This window comes from Bombus affinis, chromosome 12, assembly GCF_024516045.1.
Source record: "Bombus affinis isolate iyBomAffi1 chromosome 12, iyBomAffi1.2, whole genome shotgun sequence".
Classification (NCBI taxonomy): Eukaryota; Metazoa; Arthropoda; class Insecta; order Hymenoptera; family Apidae; genus Bombus; species Bombus affinis.
The window spans coordinates 12,025,782-12,042,269 of record NC_066355.1 but is presented as its reverse complement, the minus strand read 5'-3'; the positions used below and the strand labels follow the sequence as shown (position 1 = coordinate 12,042,269).

Below are 16,488 nucleotides of genomic sequence, written 5' to 3'. Positions count from 1 at the left end.
GTATGGGTATATGTAACCCGGCGAGGAACCATGCTTCTTTACGTACCTTTAGCATCTAAAAAAAAAAAAAAAAAAAAAACGCGTTACACGTTAGAACAGACGATGTTCGTAATGTCGTAACGTATATCCTTCCACGCAATTTTCTGTACGAAATAAAATAAAACAAACGTTACTCGTGTAAATATATTTTACGATGGTGACCATGGTCACCTTGGAACAAGGTGGAACGGTGGAGCGATGGAACGCTATCCTGGCTACCGGCAGCAGTAAATCCGACAGGTGTGTTTACGTTCGTTAAGGACGCAGGACGAGAGGGTTCCGTGAAAAGGCCGGAAGATGCTCGGCTCGCGAGCACCTACCAATCAGCTGGCTTTGCGTTAATTCAACCTAAAGCCGCGCGGCGAGGTTTCCGTTCTTTTCTCGCAGAGGCCGTTTCTTAGTCAGTTCGTGACGACGCGTGCCCTCGACGCGACGTACCTCTCGATCTCGTTCGATAAATCCATTTTCCCCTGATCGATCCGCCACCATTCCACGACACGCTCTCTTCTTTCCTGTTGTCGTCGTCAACTTGCCGGACGGACGTTCGCTTTTATCCAATTGCCTCCTTTCGATTCGTGTCGAACAATCGGACTCGACTGTCTGACAACGGTGAACGATTTCGCGATAATTCGTCAAGTTGGAGCGGCACGGAACAACGATATTCGTCTGAAAACGTGATACGACAGGATCGTTAAAGTTGCTCGGGTTCTAAAAAATGGGGAGCAGGAACGCGCGTTCGTATAAAAGTGTGACAAACGATCAACCATCGAACAAGGAGAGAAGATTATCGAAGAATTAACAACATATTGTCGTGACGATAGATATTGTCGCGTCAGTTTGCTATGCAAGCGCGATACGTATGTAAATTTACCGCGTATTAACATATCCGAAATTATCGGATGAAAATTGTTGTTGCACGCGATAAAAGATAATTACGTAATTACCCCGTAATTATTTCCTTCCATGTGTACGTATCCTTTTGTTCCTAGTACGCTATTTCGTATATATACATATTTATATAACGGTACTTTGTCATGTATAAACGAACGACACGGTTACGTGGTTATTTCGTATATTTGTATAAAAAGTAAGTGTGAAATTTGCGTTGTACAGTGAAAAACGATGAACGTCGATAAGTACGAGAGGTGCCAAAGATATCGGTGAGGCGGCGAATCTAGACGAAAACAGCGACCCTTTTGTTGGCCAGGTAAGCGCAACGAAAGACCTTGGAAATCTTTTTTGCTTCTTCCACTTGCGATTTATGCAATTCCTACTGTATTCCCGTTATTACCGCCATGTGATCTACGGAGCATGTACTCGTGTATTTGGCTCGATGATTCTTACACGTTCCGTAATCGTACAGGTCTATCGCTCCGTTAAACGATCCTACTCATTACGAAGTTACATACTCCTCTTTTCCTGGTAAATCTACGATATAATTCGCTGTACTAAAAGCTTGTTAAAACGGAAGGTTAGTTTTACAAAACGTTTTACAAAGTTTGAATTATCTAGATATTTTTTTCGAATCGGAAAAACTGAAAATTATTCGAGTCTTTGTTCGAGCGAGACCGAGACAGAGGCTGAAGAAATACTTTTGTATACCAACGGATAATTTTGCCACCGCATATAATACGATTTAATTTTGTCCGTTTGCTTTCAGACTATAGCTTCCTTCGAGTTGCGTAAAGCGTTTTGTAGATATTTGTACAAAACTAAATTATCGTTTCAACAAGTTATACATTCTCTCACTCTCTCTAACCAGCTCTCACTCTCTCTCTCTCTCTCTCTACCTCTCTATCTATTTCGTGTACTATTCTATATTTAATTGCACAAGGTATGCGATATTTAAATACTTACGTTGTCGTACAAAACCGACAAATGTATGTATGTTATAATTGTTAATTTCGATCGTAGCAATTTTAGTGAAATTCCAAGTCAATTTAAAATCGACTAATACGGATTGCTATTGTTATTCGTGTTTTATTTGCTGGCACAAGCTTTAAACATAGTTCGAAAGTTCTACATACGGGGCTTGTGTTCATCTATCGTATACAAAGTTCGTGTGAGCGAACCGAATGCTACGAATAATACACACGATGTTGGTGGCATGTTCAAATGTTCGTTCCATCTAATTCGTCTAGTTGTTGCGTAGTTGTAAGTACTTTTAATTTATGTTATAAGGATAAATCATAGATATGCGTTGACGCTTGAAAACGCTTGACGAACTTGGGTCGCTTGTTTGTCGTAAATTATCGTAAATTTCATATAAATACATCTTTATATATATAAAAAAAAAAAATATGACTGTTTGGTAGTACATAAGTACAGTTTATATTACGTTTTCAAACACGTTTTCTGCGTTATTTCTTCGATATCCCCAAGAAAGTGAAAAGTGAAATTGTTTTTGCAAAGGGTAAATTGGCCGCTATAGGATATTCGGCGATGTTACAAGGCGAATAATTATTGCCAGTTATAACTGAAACGAAAGCAATACGAGAGGATGTAGTTTCAAGATTTTGGAGTAGAATTATTAGCATGGACAGTGTGGAGAAAATATCGTTGAGCTTAAAGAAGGGTAGAATCCGCTTCGGATTTTTATCGCGGACATTCGAAACGAAACTTGAAATAAATTAGTGGATAACTTGTGCCCAACAGGTTGATAGAAGCGATCAAAAATGAAAAAAAAAAAAAAAAAAAAAAAAAAGAAAAACTCGCCAAGTATCGAACGAAAAGGTAACAAAATTAACATAGAGTATATTTTTTCGTACCTTTTATCTATCGAAAAGCACGGTGCGATCGATCAATTGTAATTTTATCGAAGGATATTCATCCAACGTTTGATATCGATAACTAACTCGAGAATCGCAACAGGATTTGTGTTATATCGTCCTGGTAGATGGTTTATCAGCGAGTTATCGAGTATGCTGGGTCGAAGGAGGGTGGCTCTGAAGAGGGAGAGAAATTTTTAATTTAGAGCGAATCAGCGGCAGGGTGTTACGGCCAGTCGAGTTATTTTACTCTCTCGGCGCTTGTTTAAAATCTCGCAAAGTTAAGAGAACAGCTGGTTAGCGTAAACGAAACGAGCAAGATATTATCAAGCAGGGAATCGTGTCGTTTTCAAAGAAAATTAATTAAACGACATTAAGGTGCGATAGCTATAGTCAAAATTGGCCGATATAACGTCGGTAATAATAAAAGTTGCATATTTTATACTCGACTCTTTCGAGAGAACTCACCAAGCCAGAAGGGAATACCGTGAAACGTTTGAGCGTTTACTATCTTTACGGGCTCGGAGGGAGAGTAAGTAAATGGGGAATAATGTATCGAATTTATTTATTTGTAAGTCGGTATACTTTCACCTTTTTCGGTTACCGAATAGTAGCTGGTCGGTGAAACTTTTTCCAAAAAATCGGTTTCTATTTATTTCTTTCGCTTTTAAAATCGTTTTTATTTTTACCATGTCTTTGTATAAAGCTTGCTGCAAAAAGAATCATCGATTTAATTATTCATTTCTTCGGAATACACGCGTTTAAGTCAATAAGCGTATAGTTTCACGCGATCGCTAACGATGTATTCATAATTAATGGATTAAGCAGAATGTCTTTCAAGGATAGCTTTTAATTACTTCCTGTAATCGCCTTAATTCCGTTATGAATCTGTTACGCGTCCAATTAGCGTAAATTCACGAGGTACGTATCGCGGTTGTATAAGATATATTCTCTTCGCGAAAGAAGCAAAACTTGAACTTGTTCCGAATTAAAATGCACTTTCTCTTTTGACGCTTGTCTTTCCGATATTATTTAATTGCGCGAAATAAGGAGAAAAACAGAAAATTACCAAGTTAACGAGCAAACCACACGGTTCTAAATCTCTCATCTATTCAAAGTGGATTAAAAATAATATGTTAAATCGTCGGACGTCTCTCGTAACTCGTAATTCGTTTCTATATTAAAATTAGCGATCGGTATTAAACGTAAAGATCCGAATCTGTGCAGGATGTTAGTAAGGATACTGTTCGCCGTTCTTTTTTATTTTCTTTTCTCTCAAGCGCTAGATTTTTGTGAGAAATGGCAAAGGTCAAAGTTTTACGATCTTTTAGAAGACGTACAATGGCCTTAGTAAATTTTTTTTTTATTTACCACCGTCCTTTAAATCGATAGTTAAAATCTTTTTTACGAAACGAGTGTTCGATACGACCCAAGTACGACGTAGTGATATTCGGTAACATGGAAATATAAAAATGAAAGAATTTTTTGCAATTTTTAAACGATTGTCGTCAGTAGTTCGGTAATTACAGTACAGTCACCGTTACATGCACGTATGTATCGCGACTGTTATACCACGTTTATCATTTTGATTTATACAGTTAGAAAAAGTTAGAGAAAGGGAACAAACGCTGGCAAGCAGTGGTATAAACTATTGGCTCTGTACGCGTACGAAGCGTTGCGTCGTAACAGAAAATTTCTCGCCGAATAGAATTTTCTTTGTATTACGATAGAGAAGGAGCAACGTTCTATCTTCGACACAGGGAATTTGGGATAATCCGTAACACGGATAATCCACGCGCGATCAATCCTTCCACATACAAGGTTACGTTATTGGATTTAAAGGTCTCGATACACGGTACATACATATCGCAAAGCAAATATCGTCAAAAGCGTCTTACGGATTGTTAGGTACTTTAACCTGTTCGATTCGTTGATAAATATGTCTATTATGACGATCGATCTGGCCCGATCGGTACATTCCCCTCTACAAACAAATCTTTATTTAGAATATGACAATTTTCCTTACGATCACTTTTCTTCCATTTACCGCGCGCAAACATACATAATATTTACATGTTTTCGTCCCTTTTTTTTTTTTTTTTATCGACCCGGCGAGCTTTCAATTTCGTCCATCTGTGTTTATGTGCGTTACCTTGTTTCCTTGTTACCTTCTTTTCGTTTCGCCTTTTTGTTTTTCACCGGGGAATGCGGATCGCCCACTTGTTTCCCCTTGTATCTCTCTTTCCTGCGTTAGCCGCCGCCGTTAAGGATCCTTGCTCTCTCTTCTTTTTATTTCTCGATATTTAAGCGGTTTTCGGCTGCTGTACATACTCCATTGAATTTATCATACCTTTTTGCGTACACGAGTAAGTATCTACATACATAATTGCACGGTGCGCCGTACGACTCCTCCTACTTCCTGTCTTTTGCCCAATTTCCAACTCCAAATTCACTGTACGGCCATGTATTTATGTACTACGCTTTCTCCGCCGTTCCTTCTTCCTTTCGATTCAACTTTTAATTCGACTACGCTACAAGCGAACCTACACGTGTACACGATATAGCGATAGTACTACTTTTCTATAGGTAGCGTCGACATTTATATTACGTACGATAGTATACAGAGAATACGAACAGTAACCGAATAAAAAGGTTACTTTGGCAGGATTTGACGATAGTGGCAAATTACGTGGAAAGGATATTCGACGAAGATGTATTTTTGTTGCGAAGAAATAAAAATTTCGAATACGCGCAAGTACGTGCATGTATCGAAGGAAAAAATTGTCAGACAAGTGGGACCGTGCGCTTCCTTATCGTAGATCGTATCGCACATCCTCGATTGACGACTGTGGAATGCCTCGGGGATTCTTCCGAGAATTTTCATTCCAAGCGAAATTATAATTCCAGGCACAGACGCGGCCTCGAGAGGTCGAAACTCGATGGACGAGTTGCCACTAACCGAAACGAGAATCACTGAATCTAGTATTTTCTAATTCGTGGTGTCCATAGTTATTTATCGATGACAGAAACGAAAGAAAATCTCGAAAGAAACTAATCTTACGAGAATCAATGGCGTGATGTATCACGTATCGAGAACCGTGTTTTACAAAAGGTATTTCGATAGTTTAGTCGATTTCCTCGATTTCGGGCAACGTGTTTAATTTGTCGTAGGCAAATTGGTCCGAAGGCAATCGCACGACCAAGCATTCGAGATCGAAACCCGATTGTCCGTGATCTCTACATGCGATCTCTAGGATCGATCATCAGAGGGCGATCATTCGACAGTGGCACGAAATCGCGCCAGAAACCGAGCGAAAAAGACCGAGAGAGTCTGGCATTATCGATGATTTCCGAATCACCACGAATAGTCGAAAATTTGAAATGCTAATTATCCAGTCCGGGACGACTCAACGTCGATTACCAGATTTTAAACGAACGTCTGCCGCGCTATTTAAGTTGGCGGCGGCCAAACGGTAGAGTTCGATCGAAATTATCGAGGCGATCGTTAAAATTTTTTGCCACGAAAAGGAAGGACTTGGATCGGTCCAGTTGGAAGTTGATGGGGAATATCCTGTCAAGAGCAACACGGGTTCAACCAATTCCACCGATTATCGAACATGTATCCGCTTTAGCGTTCCCGCATACCTATGCGTCCGAGCCTCTTTTCTTTTCATAGACTATGCAGAGTTCCAGCCAGATATCATAATTTTCATCGACATCGCGTATCGTATCGTATCGTATCGTATCGTATCGTATCGTACGATGTATCGTATAATATGTTTTACGTAAAAGTTAGTCGATTTAAGACGATGCCAGAGGCAAAGAACGCACCTGTTGTTCTACAAAGTCAGTTTTCTAAGTGTTACGCAATGTATATTTAACGTAACGTTTATCCCACCCTTCGATACTAATACTTCTCTCTAGATGGAAAAGTACGTCGCTGTAACGTCATTTCGCTTTAATTTAACTTTTAACGAACCTTTAAATCGTAGTTGGATCCGCCTCTTTAAGCCAACTTTCCGAAGAGATTGAAACTTTGAAATCTTAGAAATAATAATATTTCTTTACGAAGTAAGAAATAATTTTGCGGTGACATCGCGCTGATAAAATTGTAAATTCCATTCCTACATATTCCGTAATCGGAGGTTCCGCGTCATTGAAAATTGAGATTCGTTCTAAAATAGGTTGTGCTTACTGGTTATACTTGTCGTTCGCTTCGAGATAATATTTATCTTTAATAGTAAGAATGTTGCGGTCGCACGGAGGATGAAGAAATTTCTTTCGATCGGTTCGTTCGATTCGACGCAGATGTAAAGGAGATGTTCGTGGATAGGAGATGTCGAGAGAGACGTATGTGTATACGTGTTACGTGGATATCCGTACGGCAGGAAGCGGCAGAAAACGGCAGTAAACGGCAGTAAACGGCAGTAAACGGCAGTAAACGGCAGTTCGAAGAGCCAAGTATCGAGTACCAGGACATAAGGATTAGGCTGTTTTCCTTGGACCCCATCGGGACAGGCGCGTATTTAGCAACAAACCCGTAGATTACAGCAGCAACCTAGACATATAATTAGACCGAGGTATCTCGTGAGAAAATGCCCGACCGCTTAATAGCTTCGGGTCACGGAACCTAAGGGAACTTGTACCGATTTCAGATCGGTAGTCTTGTTTATTCGTGAGAGAGTATTCGATGGTCGCGTCGCGTCGCATCCAAGTGATTCATGGACGCCGTGCTCGCTCATTCATGGAAAGTACGTATCGGCTCGACACTGTTGCCAACGTATATCGCGTAGTTTCAAACGAACAAGTATCGAGTCGGTTCATAGCGTAATTTTGGCACGGGTACATAGATCCGCTTTTTAAAAACGTTTTAACACGTTAACTGTAATACGCAAAGTATTTTTTACGTTGTACTGCCTTTTTAAGGCGCGCTTTCTAGACAAAAATAACTCGTTAATCACAGATATGTACATGTACGCGTGATGTACGCCTTGCGGTATATCACGATTGATCGCTATTTTAAAATCTGAAACCAAAGGCAACAAATACGACGAAGAAACGAATAGGGAATTTAATAGCAATAACAAACGAACAACGATTAGCGATTTATCGATTATAAAATACACAATGCATACATACGATATATAGATAAGAGAATTAAACGATTAAAAAGAATAGCGGGCCACACGTTCGGTATCTTTCGCGATCAGACTCATGCGCTAATGGACTGCGTTACTTAACTCTGTTTTTTCAGAAAGGCTCGTATTATAGGCAAAATTATGTTAACGAGTTTGTTCGATATTTCAGACGATGCAGACCAAGAACGTAAACGAGACTGCGTACAAAAGCGACGTGAGTATTACGTGCGTTTACATGTTTCTAAAATGCGAATCTGTATACTCTGTAACATAGATTATTTCAAAATACGTAGAATTTAACGAATATAAGTTCACCGACAGACATTTCCTATAGACATTTTCACGTATAAGCGTCCCTTTAAGTTTGACTTAAACTCTTGCGTGTTCTCTTTGTGTGTTACAGAAACGCCGGCTCGACTGCTCCACTGGAAGTAAGCAAGCTTTTATCTTGGAAACTAACCGGTCCTTTGTACAAAGATGACGAAAATATCATGTAGCTCTATACTCTCGCTCTATAGGTTTCGATGTTGAAAAAAAAAAGAAAAAAAAAGAAAAGAAAAGAAAAGAAAAGAAAAAATTTTCGCAAACATTCCTACAAACATAACTATAATGCATAAAATGAAATTTTTTGAAATTACCGCGCTCCTGTACGCGTTGTTAAGAACGTTAAAATTAGTTTATTTCGTTCCTTCAACTTGTAGTAATAGTAATTTCGTTATTTAGATTACGTTTGCTCTTTATTCGATTAATTGCGATGGTTTTCGGAACAAACGAAAGCGGTTAAAGTTTGATGGAAAGGAAGGTAGAGATAAAAAGGATCGTTAGTATTTCGGAATTAGCGTGGTCCGATGGACGTTTGAATTCGAATCGGGTTATACCGAATCGTTCACGGCTAGCCGAGTGTCGAAGCCGGACTGAGCACGGCGAGTACGTTCGTGATGATCCCGGTATGTTAACGCGATAGTTACTCGTTTACTAGTCGTTACTAGTCGTTACTATTGGCGCGATGATCTTTAGTCGATCGGAAAGATGATAAACGGATGGATCGATAAAGCAGAGATCCAAGCGCTGCGAGTCACCTGGTAAAGATCGTCGAACCCTGCAGAGGCGCCTCGACCTTCGTTGCGGGTCTGAAAGGATTAAGAATCCTCTTGTTCGCCGTAAACCTTGGCCGTAGGTTGCTGGTGGGGCGAGCCAGGCGCGGACAAGAGAGAGGAGACGATCGTTCCCGGTACCCACCTGGCGTCTCACCCGAGGCTTCACGCCAAGTACTACGTCGCTGCTCGAACGAGCTGCCTCCTATGGGATAGCACGCGTCAGACAAAGTTGTGAAAACCGTCGACCACGAGGTGGTTTTTTCCGATTAAGAATCGGCGCAGCGCGCTAAACGCGATCGAGATCCGTCGAAACGATCGAATCGCGTGCAACGGTGAAGTCGAAAGGCGGCGGCGGCCAAGTTTGCCAGGTGAAGCAAAACAGGTGAACTAAACGTGAAAAACGCTGGTTAACTCGCCGTGGGATCACGCGCACCCGTCAACGAAACGATCGATTTCTCGGAAATCGATCATCGTGTTCGGTAGCTTGGTCTTCGATCTTAAGCCGATTCGTATTGTATCGAGGCAGCGCGAACGTTGGATAGGTTAAATAAAATTCATCTTCGTGCGGATATTTCACGGGCGTGGAGAACGTGCGATTTGAAAAGGTGCCTCAGAGTACACGCGCGTTCGTGTTCGGATACGCAGAACAAGTGAAAGGTAACGTTCAGTCTACTATGTACCTTTGAAAAGAGCTTCGGTTTTCTCTTCTATCTTTCTATCTTTTTCCTTCTTATATCGTTGTTGCAACGTACCGCTGAATTCTCAGCAGTTTAACCATGTTCGAAACGGTTTTTAAGCGACGCGACGTTCACCGAGGTACGATTGCAATTAATAACGTTCGAACAAATTTCCAACGAATTTTCCAACGTTGCGATCGAAGGATTTAAAAGAGTAGAAGCAGAGCGTTTCTTTGCACGAAACGTGCAAACGGAAACGAATTGATACGCGAAAGGACAGAGGAGCTGTCAATGGAAACATCGTGCAGGATGCTCATGGCGAAATAACTTATTGGAAATTGTATTAGAACATTACCGACTAACCACATAGATGATACGGAATGCCGTCCGACGTGGAACAAGGAGGAAACGGAAACTATATCGAATAAACCATGAATCTTTGGATTAAAGAGACTCGCATCGTCAATGTGGAATTACTATTAAGCAAAAACGTAACTGGCAACGTTCGACGAAGCTGGACGTTGCATCGATTTCTAGTAAAGAAAAAGAAAGAAACGAGACGCTTGCGAAATCCGAACGAAACAAGCGTCGTATAGACGTAGAAAGAAATTGGACTACGCGGGAAGGAGAAAGCGAGATAAGCCGGCGAAAAGAATATCGTAAACGTTTGCGCGTGAAAGATCGTAAGCAAGGTACCTACATACGCGTTTACTTGGTTAGGACGAGAGGCTGAAATCGGACGTAGAGAAGATGGAAAGAAGCGCGTTCGACCGGAATGCGCGAACCTGAGTGGGGCGCGGAGGGTATCGTGTAAATAAAACGTACGTTGTATATACTGGCGCTTGTTAGGGCGCTGAGACGCTGCGTGCGCGTGTTTCCAGTTTCAAGGGAATTTTCCCCTTTGCAATCTTGATTTTTGCGTGTGAAGTGCGGCCACAGTGGCACCAGGAGGGGGACACGTGCTAGCTGCTTGAAAATATCTTCTGCTACGCGATTGTTGCGCGACCATCGTGGGATACCTCTGAGAGGTAAAATACCTTTCTTGAAAATAGTTGACATTAACGCAGTGTCTCGTGTTTGCCGCGATCAATACGCATATCTATTCGCTAGATTTCGGTCGAATTAATTCCGATGGGTATATAGGGCCAGACTGTGTCTCTACTACCCGCAAATGCGAATCGATATACTCGTAACTAATAGTCGGTACGCGAATCGATAGATGCTCCACGTTCTCTATAAAACGTTTTTTTCAAACGAGGCAAGTTTAACCGATTAACCGCGCGTCGTTTCTTTCTAACGCGATATCGTACGATACTTTGTCTACGAAGCGACATTAAAATTTCACGCGATAATTTTCCAATTATTTTCTAATAATTTTCTAATAATCTCCGATAGGCTGTAACTAACGCGATATTTCGAAGCTTTACGACTCGGTTAATTATACGAATCGCGTCTTTATTATAGCGTAAAACCTGTTTTAATCATAATGCTCTAACTACGATCATGTAAAACAAAACGGCTACGGCAAGCTGCTTCTAACATTATCCAATTAACATCGACGGTAATTTCCAGCTAATCGTTTAACAAATACCTGTGTACAAATTACTTTCCAATTATCCGGTGTTCCAATTACCTTCGCGATAATGGATAAAACACATTTTTAATACTGTCGTCGCAGAGTTCATCTTCAAACTTTACCTTTAAATTTTGGTTTTTTAATTACTAAACTTTAGCTTTACTTGCTTTGGATTGGCTCTTTAGTCTGAATCACGAATCCAGCCTTTCCTTTACCGATTAAATATAAGGAATATCGAACTATAAAAAGAAAAAAAATTGCCATTTTAGTCCTTTACCATCGATTTATAAAGTAATGAATTCAAGTCAAAAGCTTTGTATTTTTTGACGTCTGTACACCGTACTTCGGAATACTGTTAAACATCTGATATAAAGAGAAAGGCTAAAGTAATAAACGCTAAATTTAATTGACGTTTTAGCGAAACTGTAGAAAGGCTTCGGTATACCTTCGGCCCAATTTCAATATATGTAGGATATTTGCGAAAAATTAGCGGTACAATGGCTTAGACCAAATCTTTTGTTCATATTTTTAGTATATATAAATGAGAGATTCCTCCTTATCCTTTCGATGAAAGAAGAATTAAAAATCGGGGTTTGGTTGTGGGGTTAGACTTTTCAATCTGGCCACCGTGGACTGTCCCGCGACGTTTCCATAAAATAACGAATACTCGATTTCGTAAAATAATATCAATCATTCGTTGACCTATTATTTTGATAACGCGTTACATACGCTGTCACAAATGCGCAACTGAATACTAGGTTGAGCTTTGTTTTAGCATATTTTAAAATCATCGAGATAGAAAATGAATAGAAGAAGGCAGCTTTTCCGCAGTTTGTTGGAAACTTTACGAATCTAGAAAAATAAAGTCGAGCGTTGGTAACACGTACGTGGAGAAAAATGTTGTTCGAAATACTTGACGATATGTTCATCAAGGTGATGAAAATCGGTGAGGTGCGCCCCGATGTAAACGAAGTAACAGTTGTATATATAAGAGCAGAGTTGACTAAACGTTCGTTAAACGAGAGAAAATTATCCTTGTACGCCGACCAATTGCATGAAAAATAAAATCTGCTTTTGTTTGGCTACTGCTCGTAATTTCGATGCAATGGCCAAACAGGGTCTATAAATGTATTATTGAACCGAAGCAACATTGTCTGAACGTTTCAAGCAAGTTGTAAATACGATATCGCGGACGTGCTCGGTGAATGTACTCGCGTACACACTCGCGTACACACTCGCGTACACACTCGCGTACATACTCGCGTACATACTCGCGTAACTACTTACGTAGAATATTTTTTACAAAGAGAAATTTGCGGTTTCTGTTGGCCTGCCGACGTATAATATTTATCAGATTTTTCGTTTCTTATCGGTAAATAGTAAACATAAAGAATTATATAAAGAAGCAAACATTTTCTTTCAAAGCACGCGTATATACGTATAACTACTGTTTTTAAGCGTCTGACGGTCGTAATCGAAACATTCGAATAAATTCCGTTTAGTACTTGAATCGTGTATAAAACTTTGCCCTCTAACTTGTTAGCGATTGTTATTATCAATAGTTGGAAAGTAATATCGCGTGATAATTGAAAAACAGATGGACCAGCTTTTCAGCTATAAAGTATTTTCACGCGGTTACGTATTTTGCGACTACTCTGTTATTTATTTGTTTTTAGAGCGTCATAGCCGATAATTTTCTCTTACGATATTATGGATTACCGGTTCGTGAGAAAGCAGACGATCGAATCACAGGATGGAAATAAAATCTTAAACAGCCATCTTTGCCAGCGTTGAACATGAAACTGTATACAATTGTAGATAGCCTAGTTCGATGAATAGCCGTAGTAACCTAGAAACTACGTCGAATCGGAACACCGGGAATTGTTCGACATGTCGGTAGAAGTTCTCTGAACGTAAGTAACGCATAGTTGTCGACTACTTTAATTACGAGTCGAATAATTCGTAATTTTTGATAGCGTCTATCGACGAAAAATCTCCTACTTGCTGTTGAGATAAAACGTCCTTTTCCATTTTCATTCGTATCGTCACAAGCCCTTGACTGACGTCTCTGTCAAGAGCGACCAATCGTAATCTAAACGTTAATATATCACTAACGTGGAGACGGTATACGCATAGAAAAGCATCAAAAGTAATTTAGTAATTTAACGTTCGAATTGCGGTTGAATTTTCAACGGTATCGTAACAAAGGCTGTTTAAAAAGATTCCGCTGTAGGCGAATTTCACTGTACGTAATTATGCGATGTTTCAACGGTAACAGTATTACTCGTGGCTGTGCGCTTCGCCCGGTCTCCTAATTAATTACGGCCCTCGTAGCTAATGCAGGTAACGACGTATCCTCTGTTGCTCGAAAATAACTAAACGGCAGACCATTGCCGGTTGGGTGGAAATTCAGCAGTTGGAACACTGGCCAACGCTATCACCGAACTATAACCAAGACGTATAAAACGAATATTATATATCTGTACTTTTACACAATTGCCAACGTCTAGCGTTTTGATTCACGCGTCGAGTCTAAAATCATATCCTGTAGTTTGATCGATTTCACACGGCTTTTATTAATCGTTCGTCCAACTCGTTATGTAATTACAATTAATAGCTTATTTTTCCTTTGGTTCGACCGTCTTCACGCGTAAATGCGTAACACGTAATGAAATTGGCATACTTAGCTTTACTACAGCCTAGTCAAGAAGATATGGAATCGTCGGAAACTGGCAGAGTAAACTGGCAATGTAAAACTTTTACTCAGCGTTCGTCATCCATTACTTTATCGCCGTATACGTTACGATTTAAAAGATTATGCGATCGTCGAAGCGGACCACTGTTACAGTTTCTTTCGTTTATAGGCTCGTTGAAACTAAGCTGTACGGTATACGTATTCGAACGAAGTTGACGAGCGATCATCGACGGTCATCCAGCACGAAGGGAACGACCGTCGGATGACGTAGAGGTATACGATTTACCTTTTTCCTGGCAAATCTAGCGGGACACCGAGCGCGCTGGTTCAACATTCGACGAGTGTATAGGTGGATTTATTTTATCCCGGTAGGCCGATAGATAGTCAAAGGCGCTGTACAGTTAGCCACGAACGCACGATACGTATGGGAAGACGATGGCGAAACAGCAGATGTTCGTACCGTTGAAAATACACGTGCACGTTTCGAGTCCTCGATTCTCGAGGGAGAAAATGGTTGGAACTGACGCGACAGATTCCTCGGGGCGATCTCTCGGGCAGAGGAGGTCGGGATACTCGTTGGACGGAACAAACTATCGAGCGAGATGCGGAGATAGGACGAGGAAACTCGATCGTTTATTATAGCGCAGAAATAGTGATTTTCGCGATTAGAAGGGAAAAATGGATCCACACGGTGCGGCGATGTAGGATCGTCAATGAGAAAACGAGCATAGCAAGGGCTGGAGAAACGAGAGCTTGTAAAACTGGTACAGAGGCGTTTTGCTTTTTGTCCGATGCTAATATTAAGTCGGTCGGCTAGCTTGACTCTTTCTTCGGCCGCTTGTTCGCATTTGCGCTCGTAGCGAGATATATTTCCTGGATCCGTGTTGTTTCGCGCAATTTCCATTCGATTCCGCTCCATTCCTCCCTTTATCCTAGGAGTAGGTGTTCCTATCCTTTTCGATAGATTCGTGCATTTTTTTCAGCTGGGGTAAAATTCAAGTACCGTTCCTGCTAATCGTTCTAGGCGCCGGTGTAGCCTAAAGTATCGTATAAAGCGACCAGTCCCTATGCAAAAATAAGTCGAAACTAGAAAAGTAAAAAAGTAGAAAAAAAAAAAAGAGAAAAAGAGAAGACGAAGAAACATAGAAATATATATGAAATATTCGCAATTGTAGAGTAAGCAAGGTCCACCAACGCGACACCGTACAAACTAACTCGACCGTTTCAGTAGCGAAGTAATAAGCGCTATTGGATCGTTATTTATTCAAACTAATGTTTATCACACGCACTAAGCGTTAACGTGTTTCTTCTAGAAAAGACTTTCTCGCAATGTATCTTTATGAATATATTTTTACGTAAATTTCCATATGGACTTGCAGAGATGGAATCGATTCTTGATTTCTTTCTATTTCTTTCTTTTTCTACAAAGGTCATTAAACCGATCTTAATGCAAATTCGTTGACTTTTATCATTTAAATAGTTGCTTTAGAAGGATCTTTTTTAATAACTTGACAAATTTTCGATATTATGGATAAAAGCGCGTTCAACGATAGAAAAAGACACTACCTTTGCTTAATAAACGGTGAAACAAACCGAGTTGCGCGTTCACATAATATATAGATAAATTAAACGCGGCAGACGTTGAACGCTTTCGATTTCAGTTTGAACTTTCAACCCGTTAGATTTATGCGAAGCGCGAGAAATAAACGCGAAGAGAGTTATGAAATCTATGATCGTACATCGGAGGGATGGTAAAAAGAGTATGGAAAAGCGAGCATCACAATGATTTTCCGATTCGCGGTAGGAATTGTGACACGTGGAAGAGGGACGCGATAGAATCGAACGAAATAAAAATTAGACTGGCAATTTCATAGCGTGAGCTCTCTTTCTCTTGCTCCGCACCGCTTTCTCCTTCGCTCTTGCTCGTAATTTTATGCCGCGACGAGAATTTTCATTCTCACGGTGGTAGAGCGCTGGCAGGGAGAGAGAACGAGGGACGCGGTCTCGATAGAGTAGAATGAAAACCCTCGGTAAAACTAGTTGCCTGGCAAAAACTAGACGCTATTCAAAGGCCGTTTGTAGGAAGGTGGACGGCGCGGTGCGGCGCGGCGATGCGTCGCGTCGAGAGCCGGCGCGCGGCGGTCTTCACGATGCAGCGCGGCACGGCGCGGCACGGCGCGGCACGGCACGGCGCGCCGAGGAAACAGAAGCAACACGAGAAGGAAGTGCGAGGAAGCGCCTCCTGCGAAAGGGACGGTCTATAAAAGAAGAATGAACCGAGACGAACGGGAGACGAGATGATTTCGTTAGCGGGATGCATCGCTGCTTGAGTGAATTTTTACCACGGCCCTGCTTCTCCTTCGAATATTATCGCGGTTCGCCTACTTGAAAAATATTATTTTATAACGTTTAACACGATGCTGCGATGTCTACCACGCCGTGGATATGATATTAATGTTTGGCGAACGAGGTGGTTCAAGGATCAAGTCAAGAGTCTT

The 16,488-nt window shown here is 40.8% G+C and overlaps 1 protein-coding gene across 10 annotated transcripts in view; it reads left to right on the top strand.

The window, feature by feature from the left end:
• LOC126922803 (MAP7 domain-containing protein 2-like) overlaps positions 1-16,488 on the top strand; it is a 67,238-nt gene that overhangs the window by 20,334 nt on the left and 30,416 nt on the right. For 2 of the 10 annotated variants that reach the window (XM_050735701.1, XM_050735702.1), the window contains exons 1-3: positions 8,145-8,159; positions 8,349-8,376; positions 12,972-13,208. Coding sequence is in view for 4 of the 10 variants with exons in the window: in XM_050735700.1 (XP_050591657.1) it covers positions 8,118-8,159; positions 8,349-8,376 (70 nt within the window). In the remaining 6 variants the exon portion in view is untranslated. Of the gene's footprint in view, positions 1-380; positions 1,247-8,114; positions 8,160-8,348; positions 10,748-12,971; positions 13,209-16,488 lie in introns of those variants that run through there. The other 8 variants (XM_050735699.1, XM_050735698.1, XM_050735697.1 and 5 more) reach the window with 8 other exon arrangements.